A 16,837-nucleotide genomic window follows, 5' to 3' on the forward strand; every position below is an offset into this window, starting at 1 on the left:
ACCCGAGTTGGCCATGTTGGCTGCGTGCAAGGCAAACGTCCTACCTGCTGTGCTATCGCTCCAGCCCCAAGAATAAACTGGCACAGCGGTAGGGCGTTTGCCTTGCACGCAGCCAACATGGCCAACCCGAGTTCGATTCCTCCGCCCCTCTCGGAGAGCCCAGCAAGCTACCGAGAGTACTCGCCCGCACAGCAGAGCCCGGCAAGCTCCCCGTGACGTATTCGATATGCCAGACACAGTAACAACAAAGTCTCCAATGGAGACGTTAAAAGAATAAACGTTTTTTAAAAAGTCCTCTTTCCCAAAAATTAAGCCACAGAAATTATTCTGACTCAAAAATATAAATGTAATTAACTATTGTGAGCAACTTTATAAAAATTAAATTAATAAATAATAAAAATTAAATTAAATTTAAAAAATAAAATATAATAAGAGATTTGGGCTGGAGCGATAGCACAGCGGGTAGGGCGTTTGCCTTGCACGTGGCTGACCCGGGTTTGATTTCTCTGTCCCTTTCAAAGAGCCCAGCAAGCTACCGAGAGTATCCTGCCCACTCTGCAGAGCCTGACAAGCTTCCCGTGGCATCTTCGATATGCCAAAAACAGTAACAACAAGTCTCACAATAGAGATGTTACTGGTGCCCGCTCTAGCAAATCAATGAACAAGGGGAGGACAGTGCTACAGTGGACACTGCTGAAAGAAATTTATGAATAAAAAAAAGTATGAGTTCAAATTTGAACAACCAGAACTTCCATATAATAGAAGTGGGTAGCCAAGCACTTGTGCTAAGCATTTTATAAATAATCTTTTATCAAACTTTCCTAATAATTCAGTGAGGTTATATGCTAATCAGTCCCACTTTCTTAAGAAAACCAAACTCAAAAAATGGTTCAGAATTTGTTCATGGTCTAAGAGATATGTTTGTCAGCCAAAGCTGCTGCATCATAGATCAGATGGCTTGAACAAAAGAAAAATCATTCCACAGTTCTGGAAGCTAACAGTCCAAAAATTAGACATCTGATGAGTCTCTTCTGACATTCCTTCTGAGGGCCGAGAGGTTTTATTTGTTTATCATTTATTTTTAACTTATAGTATATAGTTATACACACACACACGCACACACACACATATATATATATTTAGTTTCAGTGGTGTCAGTGTTTATGGTGTTGGTGTACAAAGTTGCTGAATACTCTACCACTCCCCTCACCACTGTGCCTTTGTCACTTCTAATTTCCATCTTCATTCCTCCTCACCTTTCCCCCCACTGCTTGGTAATCTGAACTTTATAATCCAAGGTCAAGGGTTTGTTATTGCTTGGTACTGTCTATTCCCTTGTTTTGTCTCTTCATTCACCACAGATGAGCAAGTTCACCTAGCATGTATCCTCCCTCAGTCCTATTTTCCTGAACATGATTTCCTTTAGTTCCATGCACATTACAACTGCAAGATTTTATCTTTTCTTAAAGTCCCTAGTGTTCCAGTGTGTGTGTATGTGTGTATACGCATATATACCGCAACTTCTTTATCCGTTCACCTGTCACTGGACATTTGGACTATTTCCATATCCTGGATATTGCACTCAGCACTGCAATGAACATAGGTATGCTTATATCTTATGAAATTAATGTTTTTTGTGTTTGGGAGGTAAATGCCAAGAAATGGAATTTCTGGGTCATACTGGAGTTCTTTTCTTACTCTTTTGAAAAATCTCCATACTGTTTCCAAAGAGACTGAACTAGATGACATTCCCACCAATGGTGAGAGAGGGTCCATTTTTCATGTCTCCCCACCAACCCTGGTTGCTTACAGTCTTTGATTAGGTTTTATTCTCACTGGTGTGAGATGATATCTCATTGTTTGGATTTGCATTTCCCTGATATCATGTAACAACGAACACTATTTAGATGCCTTATAGATATCTGTATGTCTTCTTTAGGGAAGAGTGATCATCATAGTCAAGAAAGTTTGATCCTGCCCTATTTAGTTGGTGTGTAGATGATGAACTTTTCTCTGTCTCTATACACATTGTCTTCCCTGTGTGTGTGCCTGCAAAGTTAATTTACTTATTAAAACCTTGTGTGGACTTCAAAGTTAATTTACTTGTATTAAAACCCTGTGTGTCCAAATAAGGTGACATTCTGAGCTACTGGGCATGGGGTAGAATGTCAGCATACCAGCTTTTGAGGGAGGCAATTCAGTCTGTTATGCTGGATATAAAGCAGATTAGTTTACTGTCCAAACTACCCACTCTTTAGCCTTTGCTTATTGTGATATTTTGGAGGCAGGCCTCCCAGGCATGTTCTCAGGAAACCTGGGCACTTTGTGGGCAATTCTTGGTCAATCAGACCAGTTGTTCAATGCAAGGGCCCCAAACTGTGATTTGCCCAAGCCTGGTAGTGATTCCATGGGCCACTCCAGGGGTGCTGGACTCTCCAAGGCCACACATAAAGGAACTCAGGGAGACCCAGAGCTGCACCTGGCAATGCTTGGGGTACCATTTGGTATCAGGGATCGAACCCGGGTTGGGTGCATGCTAGGCACAAACCCTAACCACTGTACTGTATTATCTTTCACCCATTAAGCTTTATGCTTTAATGATTCCTGACATTGCCCAGTGACACCATTCTGAAGCTTTCTGAGAGCAACAAATGTCAAGACCTTAGAGCATGGCACTTGACCCCCAAATCCACTTTCAGGGCCACCCAACAGAAACCTACCCTCTAAGTATTCTTCACCTGGAAGAGTGCTCCCCAAATGTTTATCTAAGAGACTGGTTTCCAGCTTACTAGGCAATTTGGCATCGAGGACTTTTCTCATAAACATTTACAAATATTCTGCTCTGTCCTGAAGTTAATCAGTAAACCACACAACCTCTGGCCTCTGTCACTCCTTACCTAGTCTCATTTTCAGTTGCTGGGAATAAGCTAAGCATGGTAATGCAGTTTCAGGAGTTAGACAACCCAATTCAAAATAGTCTTTACCATAGCCACACAGACTCTGGATTTCTCATGGAAATGATGAGCCTGAAGCCTTCAAAAGGTAGGACACTATTCCTGGGTGCCCTGCATTGGGCTTTGGCCACTTGGCTAAGGAAATGTGGAAGACTTTGGGTTTTGTTTTCTTCTTCAATTTTTGTTGTTTTTGTGCCACTCCCAGTGGTATTCAAGGCTGACTCCTGGCTTCGCACTCGGGGATCACTCCTGGTGGGGCTCAGGAAACAAGCTGGGGTGCTGCTGTGTGTAAGGCAAACACTGGTCCTGCTGTACAGATGTTTGAGAGAATAACATCTCTGTCAGCGATACTCAGTCAGAACCATAAGACCAAGGTGAGGTGATTGTGACTGGGATGAGGCACTGCAGAGGTGAAATTTTTTTACATTATAAAATGCCTTTACAATTTTACTTTAAAATTGTTTTTTTTGTTAAGATACTGTAATTTAAAAAGTTATTGATGAAAAAGTTTCAGGCATACAATGTTCCAATACCAACCCATCATCACTGTCAACCTCCCTCCACCAATGTCCCAATTTCCCTCCCCCTTCCCCCTCCGCCTGTCTCTATGGCAGGTACTTTTAATCCCCACCCCTTTTTAAGGTACTATGGTTTACAGTAACTTTATTAATTAAGGTTTCACGAGGTGAATTTTATAAGGTTCTACAAGTGTGTATTTTTGGGGGATGAAACCGAAGTATGCTTTTTCTCAATGTTCTCATAGGATGTTATATAAAATTAGCACAATCTCCACCTGCCCCCCATGCTAAATACTAGACAGATCTAACATGTGTACATTTGGAACAGAATTTTACAACAGCGTTTAAGACAGTGTTTCCAAAATGGCAAGGCTCAGATCCCAGTGGTCATGGAATCTATTCTGTGACTCGTGACCAGCATTATAAACTAGGCTAGGGGCCAGAGCAATAGTACAGCCGGCAGCGTATTTGCCTTGCATATGGACAACCCAGGTTCAATCTCTGGACCTCTATATGATTTCTGGGCCCCGTCAGGAGTGACCCCTGAGTGCAGAGCCAGGGGTAAGCCCTGAGCACCTCAAAACAAAAACTAAAAATAAGAACTAGGATAAAGGAGAGGGGAAAAAACTAGGATAAAGTAGAAGAAAGTAGATTTAAAAAACTGTCAGCCTACATTTCAAGTAGTGCAAATAAGTGTTATTTCACGGAAGATTTGTTTCCGTTATCCTTACATATGTATACAGGGGTCACGATATAAGATGCATTCTAAAGTATGGGTTGTGCTGAGTAAAACAGATTGAAAAAGGTTAGTGTGCTGACAGTTTCACAGCCAATTTCTCCTGACACTTCATGGAAAAGCAGATGAGTAAGAGTTTATCATCAGGCAGAGACTACTTATTTTTCTCAAAGTGTACCAGATTATAATTCAAGCATAGAATACATGATACCATTTTTATTAGTTTTTTGTACAACAGAATCTTATCCCTTAAGTGCCCAACTATAAGTAAAATGAATTATTTTGTAATAATTACAATTTTGAACTTATTTTTGAACATGAATTTGACAACCCACCATTTTGTCCAAATCTGATGCTTAATAGTATCTCCCACTGATTTTAGAAATGGAAATGAATTGAGAGCTGGGGAAAAATTTTCTGTTCATTTCAGCTTCACAAACATTTTTAAACATTGCTGCTGTGTCAGGCTTGTGCAACAGTCCAAGAATGGGGCAAACAGGGAATCTATTCCCCAGAGGAGTTTACAGACTAACCACAACAATAACAAAACTGCAATCACTGTTTCTGTGGTATCGGGCACTACATAGTTTAGGTTGGTTGTCTTGGTTTCTCTTTGCTGCAACCTCTTGAATAGAGATGGTCTGATTCTAGTTTATAAAGGAAATCACAGAAGCTTAAAGACACTGGGTATCTTTCCCAAGCTCATACATCTAGTTGGCTGTGGGGGAGTTGAATACAGGTTTGCAATAATAGGCCTTTCCTGTCTGTCTCGAACCTCAAGTTCCTTGTGGAAGACAGGCCCGTCTGACCAAAAGGATAATACCTGCTTCTCCTAAGTGCAGCAGTGGAGGTATAGACAGAGGTCAGGGAGAGTCTTTCTGCCTGAGGAAATTGGGACAGACCTCCCAGAGCCAGGGTGGTCAGCTGACCAGTTAGGGAACAACACAAGCATCAGAAGGGTCCGGCCCAGAGCAGAGCAAACTACTTCACAAACGCAGTCAGATCACGGAATCAAGAAATCCTGCTGCCTTAGAAAATAAAGGAAGGCAGGGAGGCTGTGTTTCCATTCATGAGACATTTTCAACAGACATTCATCAAACATTTACTTTGCTTAGCATTGTGTGAGGGGTGGGAAACTGGATGGAATCTGAATTGTCTCTTAGGCTCATCAGAAAATACCTGAGAGGTGAGGAGCAAGTGTTCCTGGTACTAATCTGATCTACTACTCGGTCACTAACCACATGTGGCTGCTTTTGAGTGTTCAATTACTTAAGATTCGGTGCCATTTAGAATTAAGTTTATCATATTTCAAGCATTCAGTATCCTCATGTGCGGAGTGGCTATTTCATTGGTAGAGAACATGTCCGTCACCCAGAATGTCCCGGTAAACAACACCCATTCAAGGACAAGCTCTCTACCCAAGAGAATTTGGTTGCCTTTTCAGGGACTAAGCCCTGAGCACCCCTGGGTATGGCCCCCAAATTTAAAAATAAATAAAAATTAAAAGTAAAGTAAAAAGAACGCTTCCCTAAAATCTCATTTAAAAACTTCCCTGTTATATTAAATGACCCAAATCATTCTGTGGCTTGATAGACTGATTTTAAAAAGTCACAAGTCTAGATTGTAATATATGAATGTACAGTCCTCCGAGATTGTACTAAAGTATAAATAAACTTACATTTTTAGAAAGCATATAAAGCTCCTATTTCTTATTCTCTGTCTGAAAATTCCTTTATTTGCTTGGCTTTGTCCCAACATGACATTCCCTGCCCTGGCCACCACCCCAATGACTTCATGCCCCTGTCCCAACACAACTGACTCTGGGTTCTTTTCTCTACATTTTATATCTATCTTGTGCACTATTGTATCTTTTGAGTCAATATAAATAGTCTGGCAAATAGCAAGCATTCAGTTTGCTTTTGTAAGTAAAGAACTATCTGTGACTTTTGTCATCAAAACAGACCAATAGGCTATAAGCTACTAATTGGCTATTCATAATCATTCAAATCAAGATTTTGCCAGCTTCTTTTTTTAAAAAAAGATGTATTCAATATGCCAAACACAATAACAACAAGTCTCACGATGGAGATGCTACTGGGCCCACTCAAGCAAATCGAAGAACAATGGGAGGACAGTGCTACAGTGCTACTATAGTTTATGTGGTTATCATGAAGTTATTAAGGTTTATGTTATCTGTCTACAAAATGACTGTACCCCCCAACTTTCAATATGCCTGCACCCCTCTACCACTGTTACTCTGTCACTTCTACTCTCTTCTTATCTTCACCCCACCTTCCCACTACTCAGTAAATGGTGTAGTCCAATGTCAAGGATTTGTCATTGTTTTTCAGGTTCTTTAGAAATTAGACATGTCTTCTTATGGAACTCAACTTATTCAATCATGTGTTAGATCTGAACTACCTCTGAGAGGGTATTAATAGCTCCATTTTACAGAAAAATGTATTGGACAATCTTTCCAAGTCTCACAGTTCATAATGGAAGTTGTTCTAGTACCTTCATTTGGAACTATGTTGGCCCTGCTGATATTTTATTGTAAGTTTTCTGTGTATTTGTCATCCCTGTTCTGTGGGGATTGGGTGGACACAATGTGAAGATCTAAAAATAGATATCATTTGGCAATGGAAGTGTTATTGAACATATATTTTGTACTCTCCTCATAGTCATACCTTTTTTTTGTTTTCATGTCATATTATTTGTGTCTTTGTGAAAATTTTCTGTTTTAATAAGCTGATCTCAGAGAAAGATATAATAGAATATTATTATCTAACTTAAATTGGGGCTCCATTGCATTTTCTGATTATGAAAAAAATTCTCTGTTGCAAGAATGCTCAGAGATATAAAAATCATCACATAAGGAGAAAAAAGTATACATTTCTTAGATTTCACAGAATCCAAATTTGGTCATTAATTGATTGACCTCTGGCAAGTTGCTTAACCTTACTTGATAAATTAATGGAAAGAAACTGGGGTAGACAAAAGGAGAGAGAACAAGAGGGAATGCCCTACCACAGAGGCAGGATGGGATGGGGGGATGGGAGGTGGGAGGGATACTGGGATCAGTGGTGGTGGAGAATGGGCACTGGTGGAGGGATGGGTACTTGATCATTGTATAACTGAAACCCAAGCGCAAAAATTTGTAAGTCTACAACTGTACCTCATGGTGTTGACTAATAAAAATTTTTTTAAAAAAAGAAAAGAAACTGGGGTAGAGGGGCAGAGAGAGGGCATTGATTAGGGATAATATCTGTTGGACAGTAAAATAAAAGTAGCACTGCACTGTAGCACTGTCCTCCCATTGTTCATTGATTTTCTTGAGCGGGCACCGGTAACATCTCCATTGTGAGACTTGTTATTACTGTGTTTGGCATATCAAATACACCACGGGGAGCTTGCCAGGCTCTGCCGTGAGGGCAGGATACTCTCGGTAGCTTGCCGGGCTCTCCAACAGGGATGGAGGATTTGAACCCAAGTTGGCCGTGTGCAAGGCAAACGCCCTACACGCTGTGCTATCTCTCCGGCCCAAAATAAAAGTATAAATGTAAATGCAGCTACTGTTTTAATTATATTTAAGTATTATTTCAATCCTCTTCACTCCAAAAAAATTTTAGTCATATTTGTTAGGAAACAAATCAAGATTTTGCTTGTCTTTTATCTTCTCTAAAATAACTCCATATTTTTTTTCTTTTTGGGTCACACCCAGCGATGCACAGGGGTTACTCCTGGCTCTGCACTCAGGAGTTACTCCTGGAGGTACTCAGGGGACCATAAAAGATGCTGGGAATCGAACCCGGGTTGGCTGCGTGCAAGGCAAACACCCTACCCGCTGTGCTATCTCTCCAGCCCCCTAACTCCATATTTTTACTTTTTTCCACTTTTTTGTCTATTGTCAAAGCGTTCTGTCTTTCATATATACTAATTCAGTGCCGCTTTTATATGGATAAGTTGAGTATAAAAAAAGGAAATTAATTTTTGCACTGAGGTTGTATAATTTTTGTTCTGTCAATCATTTCCTGGATCAATGCAAACACATTCTTTGCAGCAAACATTTAAATTAATGCACTTCACTTTACTACTGTAGAAATTCCTTGGAAGGTTTTAGAAGTGAAAAAATAAATAAATAAAACGTCTATGGCCTGAGCCATAGTACAGCCGGTAACATGCTTGCCTTGCATGTGGTTGACCCAGGTTTGATCCCCATCATCTCATATGGTTCCCTGAGCCCTTCCAGGTGTAACCCCAAGCACAGAGTCGGGAATAATACCTGAGCACTGCTGGTTGTGCTAAAAAAAAATAAGAAAACTTGAAGAACCAGGAATGTGGCTCAGTGGTAAAGCAGTTATGGTGAATGTATTGGACCCTCAGTTCTATCCCAGCATCAAAAATAAACAAAATAAGAGAGATCTGGAGACAAAGAGAGAGAGAAGGAAGGGAGGGAGGGAGGGCGGGCAAGCAGGCAAGGGAGGGAAGAAATGGAAGGAAGACCATCTGCATAGACTCTTCTCTTTCCTGATGACCAAAGGCAAGCCCAAGCAGTGTGGGTAGGTACTGGATCACTAGATTCAGAACCAGAATTCCCAGATGCCTACAGAGAACTTATAGGGAAAGTTAAACATAAGAGATTTGTTAAGCTCTCACAGGAATGGTTGTGCCATGGGAGGGTCTGGGCTCTGGGGGCAGCATGTGAAAGCCCCTGAGTCAGGAAGCAGCAAAGCACAAGAGCTAGGGAAATCAGAACACAAGAAATGGCTGGGGAAAAAAAGGGTAGAACTGTGTGGTGCTTTCCCTGCAAGTGAAGGTATTGAAGGAAGTAAGAAGCTCAAGTACAGTGAGTGAGAGAAAAAAGGCTTTTACTATGCAACTTTAAAGCATTCCACATAGGAAATTATCCCAGAGTAGAGCAATTCAGCCCAGGGCTTTGAAGTCAGACTCTCAAGTTCAAACCCAACTACTTACAAAGGCAAAAGTAAAGCTGCTGAACTCTGTCTCCAGCTACTCATTTGTAAGTGGAGAGAATAAAATGACCCACTTCTGAGAGGAGTGTGAGGGAGCAAAATGAATCTACAAGTGCCTGGGAAAGTGCCAGAAAACTACCAGACTTTTCTGATTGGAATAGTAAGAACAATAATACCAGCTTTCGTTTGAGTGCTGAGAACTCTACACAAGTAAAATGTAAAGATCCACAACCCCCTAGTGGACAATTCTAAATTCCAAAAGTTTTGAAAATGAAATGTTCTTCCTAAAGTTTGGCACGAACTTATTTTGGAACAAAATAAAATCTGGGGCCAAAGAGAGTGGTGTGGAACTGGAACAATTGTACAGTGGGTAGGACATTTGCCTGGGCTGACCCAGGTTCGAATCCCAGCATCCCATGTGGTCTCCTGAGTACCGCCAGGAGTAATTCCTGAGTGCATGAGGCAGGAGTAACCCCCTGTGCATTGCCAGGTGTGACCCAAAAAGAAAAAAAAGAGAGAGAGTGGTACTTAGTGGTTGGGCACATGCTTTGCGTGCAATGAAATGAACCCTAGTAGCACCACGTGGCCTCCTGAGCACCACTGGATATGGCCCTATTGAGCCTGGGGAGCACAACATCCTCAGACCCTAGCATTGAACTGTCTGGTTCAATTGGCAGATTACTGCTGGGAACAAGCACCAAGCTCCTTGAATACTGATTGGGAATACTCTCACCACCACCACCACCACCACCACCACACACACACACACACACACCATAAATAAATAAATAAAATCTGATTTGAGGTTATTTCCTAACCTTGATGTATTCTTTTTAGAAATATATGAATACACATATATTTCACCATGGAAAATACTGCTGTGTTTGACTCTGGGTTCCATTCCAGACTGTGCTATGGAGGAATTATACTATATTCTGCTCCACAATACACAAACATACCAAACTCATGGAACCCCAGAGACTTGAGATGAGAAACTGTGCCTATGTGTTATTTCATTTGAGTCTCTGAAATTGGATTTTCATATCAAATTTGCTGCTGCAATAACTGAAATTTGTCAAAACTTTAATTTGCTTTAAATATTGCTATTCATAAGCTATAAAGTTTAAATTTTAGTTTAGAATTGCCTAGTTTGAAAAATCAGACATATCCATGTAGCACTGTCCTCCCGTTGTTCATTGATTTGCTTGAGTGGGCCCAGTAACATCTTCATTGTGAGACTTGTTGTTACTGTGTTTGGCATATCGAATACGTCATGGGTAGCTTGCCGGACTTTGCCATGAGGGCGAGATACTCTCAGAAGCTTGCCGGGCTCTCAAGAGGGGCAAAGGAATCAAACCAGGGTCACCCAAGTCAGCTGCGTGCAAGGCAAACACCCTACCATTGTGCTATTGCTCCATCCTGACATATCCATACTCTCCTATAATTTTATTTTGTATGTAAATCATGCACAATGTAAATATTTACATTTCTAAATTGCCATAGTGTATTTTCTAGGAAAATAAAAGTATTTACCCAACCTGATAGCTTCCATTTTTTTGATCCTCTCTAGGTCAGGGGTTTACTTCATAGTAGGAATAGTAGTTATTATTCCTATTCTCATGCCAGCTATAATTTACTGAACACTTATTGTGTGTCAACATTTAGCAAAACACTTTGTTCTAAAGTTTGTAATATGCAGCTTGGTAATTATACTTCAAAATACTGGATTGTAACTGGAAAATATATGTGCACACCTATGTTCATTACAGCGCTAAGTCCAACAGCCAGGAGATAAAAACAAGACAGTACCCAGTAAGAGATGAATGGATCAAGAAGTTATGATATAAAAGAGACTGAATGGAATACTATGCAGCTGTTACAACAGATGAAATCTTGTGGCTTGCTGCAACTTGGGTAGAACTGGAGGACATTATGTTAAGCAAAATTAGTCAAATTAGAGAAAGTCAAATACTGGAGGATTTCACCCATCTGTGGTATATAGAGAAGAAACAAAACAAGGAAATAGTATCAAATAACTAACTCTTGGTCTTGGGCTACAGAACTGAGATTACCAAGCAATGAGGGAAGGGAACTGAGTATGGGGAGAAAGAGGCAAATGTGACATAAGACATTGGTGGCAATGAGGATAGGGGTTGGGTGGGGGAGAAACTTTCATGGTTGTGAAGGTGAATTCACTTTTAGTATCAAAACCATAAACATGAATGCTATTGTAACCATGTTACCTAAACTACAATCAAAGCAAAAGTTTAAAAACTACTGAATTGCACTTTTGAAGTTGCTAAGGGAGCAGATCTTTAAAGTTCCCAAGAACAGACATTAATATTAGCATATGAACCTATGGTGATCACTTTGTGTGGTGACTAGGTAAAACAGGGAGCAAGGGAAGTAGATTCAGGAGAAGTACTGGCACTTCTCTGCGGTACCCACCTCGTCCGCCAGTGCTCAGGAATTGGCTGACTTGGATCAGGAATGGCAAAGTCAGCTACACGGCATGAGTGTTCACTTCCTGCAAGGCTCACAAGCCTGATGTCCAGTTGTTTTGCAGCCTGTGGTAGATGGCCCCTGAGAAGCATGATAGCTTTTATTAAATGAAACTTCCTTAGAAAGAGGTGAGGGGAAAGAAAGAGAGGAAGTACACATTCAAGAGAGAACACAACATCTTCAGAGTGGAAAAAGCCAGCAAAGTGACACAGAGACACGTACGTGAGATATGTATTCAAGGGAGAACCCGGGCTTGAAGAGCAAGCCCCAAACAGCTTTGGGGAGGAACTTTTACACAATTCCTCCAAAACCTTTTTTTTTTTTGAGCTTTGCTACATAGAAGTTAATCTGGGCATTGTCATAAGAAAGTCTTGCAGTATTGTTGGTCTTCTCACAGTGACATCCCTTGCATTGTTGATGGTCCCTTCATAATCTCATAGGTTTTTCCATAGTTCCTCCTTATCTGAGGGGGCCACCCTTCTCTCTGTGGGGTTGTGGATTTCTGCTTCTACATGGTGCTTCAGTTTCTGCTCTCCAAAAGAAGTCAGGATTTGCATGTCAGAAGAATGTGGTTTTCATGTCTTTGGTCTACTTCAGGGCGATCTCAAGTGTTTATTATTTTCCGAAAGTACATAACAGTGCTCTGCTACCCCTCTACCATGGAAACACATGGAAACATACTGTACACCAGAAACTTAATATAATGTTGTATGTCAATTATACCTCAAACTGGAAGCCTCTTGTATTTAAAAAAAAAAGAAACTCTTGACAAACATTATCTCATCTAATCCTTACATCCACAAATGAGGAAGATATAAAAAATACTCCCATAAAATAAAAACTGGATAGCTACCTGCAAAAAAAATGAAGTCTGACCCTCTGTCTGATGCCAGGCACAAAAGTCAGATCAAAATGGATTAAAGACCTCAATATCAGACATGAATCCATTAGGTACATAGAGGAAAATGTAGGCATAACTCTCCATGACATTGAAGCTAAAAACATCTTTAAGGATGAAACAGCACTGACCATGCAAGTGGAAGCAAACATAAACAAATGGGACTACATCAAACTAAGAACCTTCTACACTTCAAAAGAAACAGTGACCAAAATACAGAAAGAGCCTACAGAATGGGAAAGAATATTTACCCAATACCCATCTGATAAGGGATTAATATCTAGGATATACAAGACACTAGTAGAATTGTACAAGAAAAAACCTCCAAAACCATCAAAAAATGGGAAGAAAAAATGAACAAAAGTTTCCTCAAAAAAGAATACAAATGTCCAAAGGGCACATGAAAAATGCTCCACATCACTAGCTATCAGAGAGATGCAAATCAAACCAACAATGAGATATCATCTCACGCCACAGAGACTGGCACACATTCAAAAGAACAAAAGCAACCAGTGCTGGTGTGGATGTGGGGGAAAAGGGACACTCTTTCACTGTTGGTGGGAATGCCCACTAGTCCAGCCTTTCTAGAAAACAATATGGACAGTCCTTCAAAAACTAGAAATTGAGCTTCCATATGACCCACAATACCACTTCTGGGAATATATCCCGAGAATGCAAAAAAACACAGTAGAAATGACATATGTACCTATATGTTCATTGCAGCACTATTCACAATAGCCAAAATCTGGAAACAACCCAAATGCCCTAGTACAGATGACTGGTTAAAGAAACTTTGGTACATCGACACAATGGAATACTATGCAGCTATCAGGAGAGATGAACTTTGCTTATAAATGGACAGACATGGAGAGTATCATGCTGAGTGAAATGAGTCAGAAAGAGAGGGACAGATATAGAAGGATTACACTCATTTGGAGTATAAAACAACATAACATGAGGCTGACTCCTAAGGACAGTAGATATACGGTACAGACAGATTGCTCCATAGCTGGAAGCCTGCCTCATGAGCAAAGGGGAGAGGGCAGCTGGAATAGAGAAGGGATCACTAAGAAAAAGATAGCTGGAGGAATAGGTCAGGATGGGAGATGTGTGCAGAAAGTAGATAAAGGACCAAACATGATAACCTCTCAGGGTCTGTATTGCAAACCATAATGCCCAAAAGTAGAAAGAGGTTATGGAGAATCATATCTGCCATGGAGGCAGAGGGAGGGTGGGAAAGGGGGGCTGTACCGGGGATATTGGTGGTGAGGAATGTGCACTGGTGGAGGGATGGGTGTTTGATCATTGTGTGATTATAACCCAAACATGAAAGCTTATAACTATCTCACGGTGATTCAATAAAAGGTAAAGACCCTCCCGTTGTTCATCGATTTGCTCGAGCGGGCCCAGTAACGTCTCCATTGGAGACTTTGTTGTTATTGTGTCTGGCATATCGAATACGTCACGGGGAGCTTGCCAGGCTCTGCCGAGCGGGCGAGATACTCTCGGTAGCTTGCCGGGCTCTCCGAGAGGGGCGGAGGAATCGAACTCGGGTCGGCCATGTTGGCCGCTTGTAAGGCAAACGCCCTGCCGCTGTGCTATCACAAAAAATACTCCCATAAAATAATACTTTCTCTGTTTTAAGAAGAGAACTAAAGATGTTAAATAAAATCCAGACATTTTATTCCTCACCCACACTTTCCCATAGTGTCTACTTTAGAATGATTAAAATAACATGTACTTGGCAAAAATCACAATCAAGGGACCGTGTACTCTCTCACCCCCAAAGCAGAGCTTCCCATCATCGAATTTTATACAACACAGGAGTTTGCCTTGCTATACACACATGTGCATGCAGGCACACAATCACACAGTGCACGTAGGGTGAGAGCACAGTCACACAGGGGAAACTACCTTAGATGAAGTTGATCCTGTTTCAATCCTTCTCGCCATATAGGGTCCCCTGAGGCCCACCAGGAGGGATCCCTGTGCACAAAATCTGGCATAAGCCCTGAGCAGAGCTGGGTACGGTCCCCAAACAAAAATAAGTCAGCAGACATTTTATTCTAGTTTATTTTTTCAAGTAAAAAATAAATATTTCCATATCAGCATATATCAGTCTAAATCACTAATTCACAACTACATGGTGATTTGATTTATGAACCATTTCTCATTCTTACGAATATTGCTGCTGAAAATAAAACTTTTACACAATTTTTTTTAACCAATGAAGGATATCTTTAAAATTAATTTTCTAGCAATGAAACTGCTGGGCTAAAATAGTACTTGAATTTTAAATGTTAAGCCATATTGTGCTCTGCCAAAATGCCTGTTTTCTCAAGAGGGTGAAATTTGAGAAGGATAACACATTTTTTATTTTATAGTTTCAGCTGAATTATTTAAGCTACTCATGACCAAGAGTGAGCACATTTTTGTATATCCACAAGCCACTTATAATTTGCATTTCTAAACACCTTTCCTTTGTGTCCTTGATCTATTGTGAAATATTGATTTCTTTCTCCACAGTGAGTCATTTAAAAAATATTTCTTTTTTTAAAAAAAATCCTGATTTTTCCATGTTTTGTGTTTTCTGATTGAACATTTAGTATGTTGTCTGTTTCAGATATTTTCTGAGCTTTTTATCAATTAATTATTCTCTTATAGCTGTGAGGATAAAGTTGTTGACTGTAAGTTGTGAAGTGTTGCCATCTTTTCTTAGAGCCCAGACTCCTCACTCCCACTCACCTGCTCTCAGCTCATGGAAGGATGCTAATGCCAGATTTGCTTTCTCTTCAGGTGTGCTAACAGAACAAGCTGCGGCAGCTCTGGGACAGCCCCTGGACTTGGTGGAACCCTACTCCCAGTACAACAATGTTCCGTTTCCCCAAGTTCAGCCGCAGATTTCGCCATCCTCCTACTATTCCAACCTGGGTTTTTACCCACAGCAGCCGGAAGAGTGGTACTCCCCAGGAATCTATGAACTCAGGCGCATGCCCCCCGAGACGCTCTACCCCGGAGAGACTGAGCTAGCAGAGATCCCCGTCACAAAGAAGGCCCGGATGGGGACCTCGGCGGGGAGAATCAAAGGGGATGAGCTGTGTGTCGTTTGTGGAGACAGAGCATCTGGATACCATTATAACGCTCTGACCTGTGAGGGGTGCAAAGGTAAGTGTCTTCTGATGGGCGGTTTTCTTCCTTTAAAGTTTAATATAGTAGTTGCTGAAATCCCTTGAACCGGATTATTCTCTTTTCCCATATATCATTTCTCATTTTCTCCTACTAGGCTATTACCATTTCCTCTTTCACGACTTTTGCCAAGATGTCATTGATCCCAAAGAGACGTCCGTTAAGAGTATTTGACTTGAATATGAATAGGAAAATTACAAATAACTTGTTCCTCTTTCTTACCACACACAGAAGGAATTCATAATTGTGGGTTTTGATGCTTTTTTAAAAAAAAATAAAGATAAACTGGGCTAGAGATGTGTCTTAGGGGTAGGTCTTGCCTGTATGGAACTTAGGTTGAATGATGTCTGTGTCAAGAAAAGAGACACAGAAGCAGACTCAGAAAAATGTTAAACTCGTCTTTTAAAAAATTAATATCAAGGAGGCTGGAGAGATAGTTCAGCAAGTAGGGTGTTTGCCTTGCATGTGACTGATCTGGGTTAGATTACCACCATCCTGCATCGTCCTCCGAGCACCACCAGAAGTGATTGCTGAGCACAGAGCCAGGAATTACCCCTGAGCATCACCAGGTGTGGCCCCCAAACAAAACAAAATAATATTAATAATAATATCAAGAGGGGATGTGACTGAAATGGTAGATCACATTTGCCTTGCATGTGTGATCCCTGGAAGCACATGAATCCAAAAGCACCATGCAAAGTAATAAATTACTCTTAAATAATAAATGAAACTAAGATCAAGGAGAGCAAGACTTCACTCAATTGAGACTAAATATTTGTTGTTTACTTGGAACTACTTTTCTTGTCCATTAGTGTACTGAGAAAGACAGAAATAAAAATAAAAAAAATAAAGCAATATTCAACAAAATTTTATTTAGTAGGATCATGGATCTTGAGGGTTTGGGGGAAAAGCAACGAAATTGCAATCCATTTAGAATAGATAAGCTGTTGCACTTGAAATATGCAAAAGATCCCATATGAAATCCTAGATGAGTGCTCTAGGGATATGGGCACGGATAACAAGTCAGTAAGGTTTCAGAGGGAGACAGATGTAGCTCAAGTAGTATGAGC

General features: G+C 40.6%; 1 protein-coding gene across 4 annotated transcripts in view; it reads left to right on the top strand.

Annotated features, from left to right (window-relative positions):
• NR1H4 (nuclear receptor subfamily 1 group H member 4) overlaps positions 1 to 16,837 on the top strand; it is a 91,713-nt gene that overhangs the window by 26,482 nt on the left and 48,394 nt on the right. For 2 of the 4 annotated variants that reach the window (XM_056118716.1, XM_056118717.1), the window contains exons 1-2: positions 2,927 to 3,042; positions 15,378 to 15,746. In XM_056118716.1, the coding sequence (XP_055974691.1) occupies positions 2,934 to 3,042; positions 15,378 to 15,746 (478 nt within the window). In that variant the 5' untranslated portion in view covers positions 2,927 to 2,933. Of the gene's footprint in view, positions 1 to 2,926; positions 3,043 to 15,377; positions 15,747 to 16,837 lie in introns of those variants that run through there. The other 2 variants (XM_056118718.1, XM_056118719.1) reach the window with 1 other exon arrangement.

Source organism: Sorex fumeus, unplaced genomic scaffold, assembly GCF_029834395.1.
Source record: "Sorex fumeus unplaced genomic scaffold, SorFum_2.1 ptg000003l, whole genome shotgun sequence".
Classification (NCBI taxonomy): Eukaryota; Metazoa; Chordata; class Mammalia; order Eulipotyphla; family Soricidae; genus Sorex; species Sorex fumeus.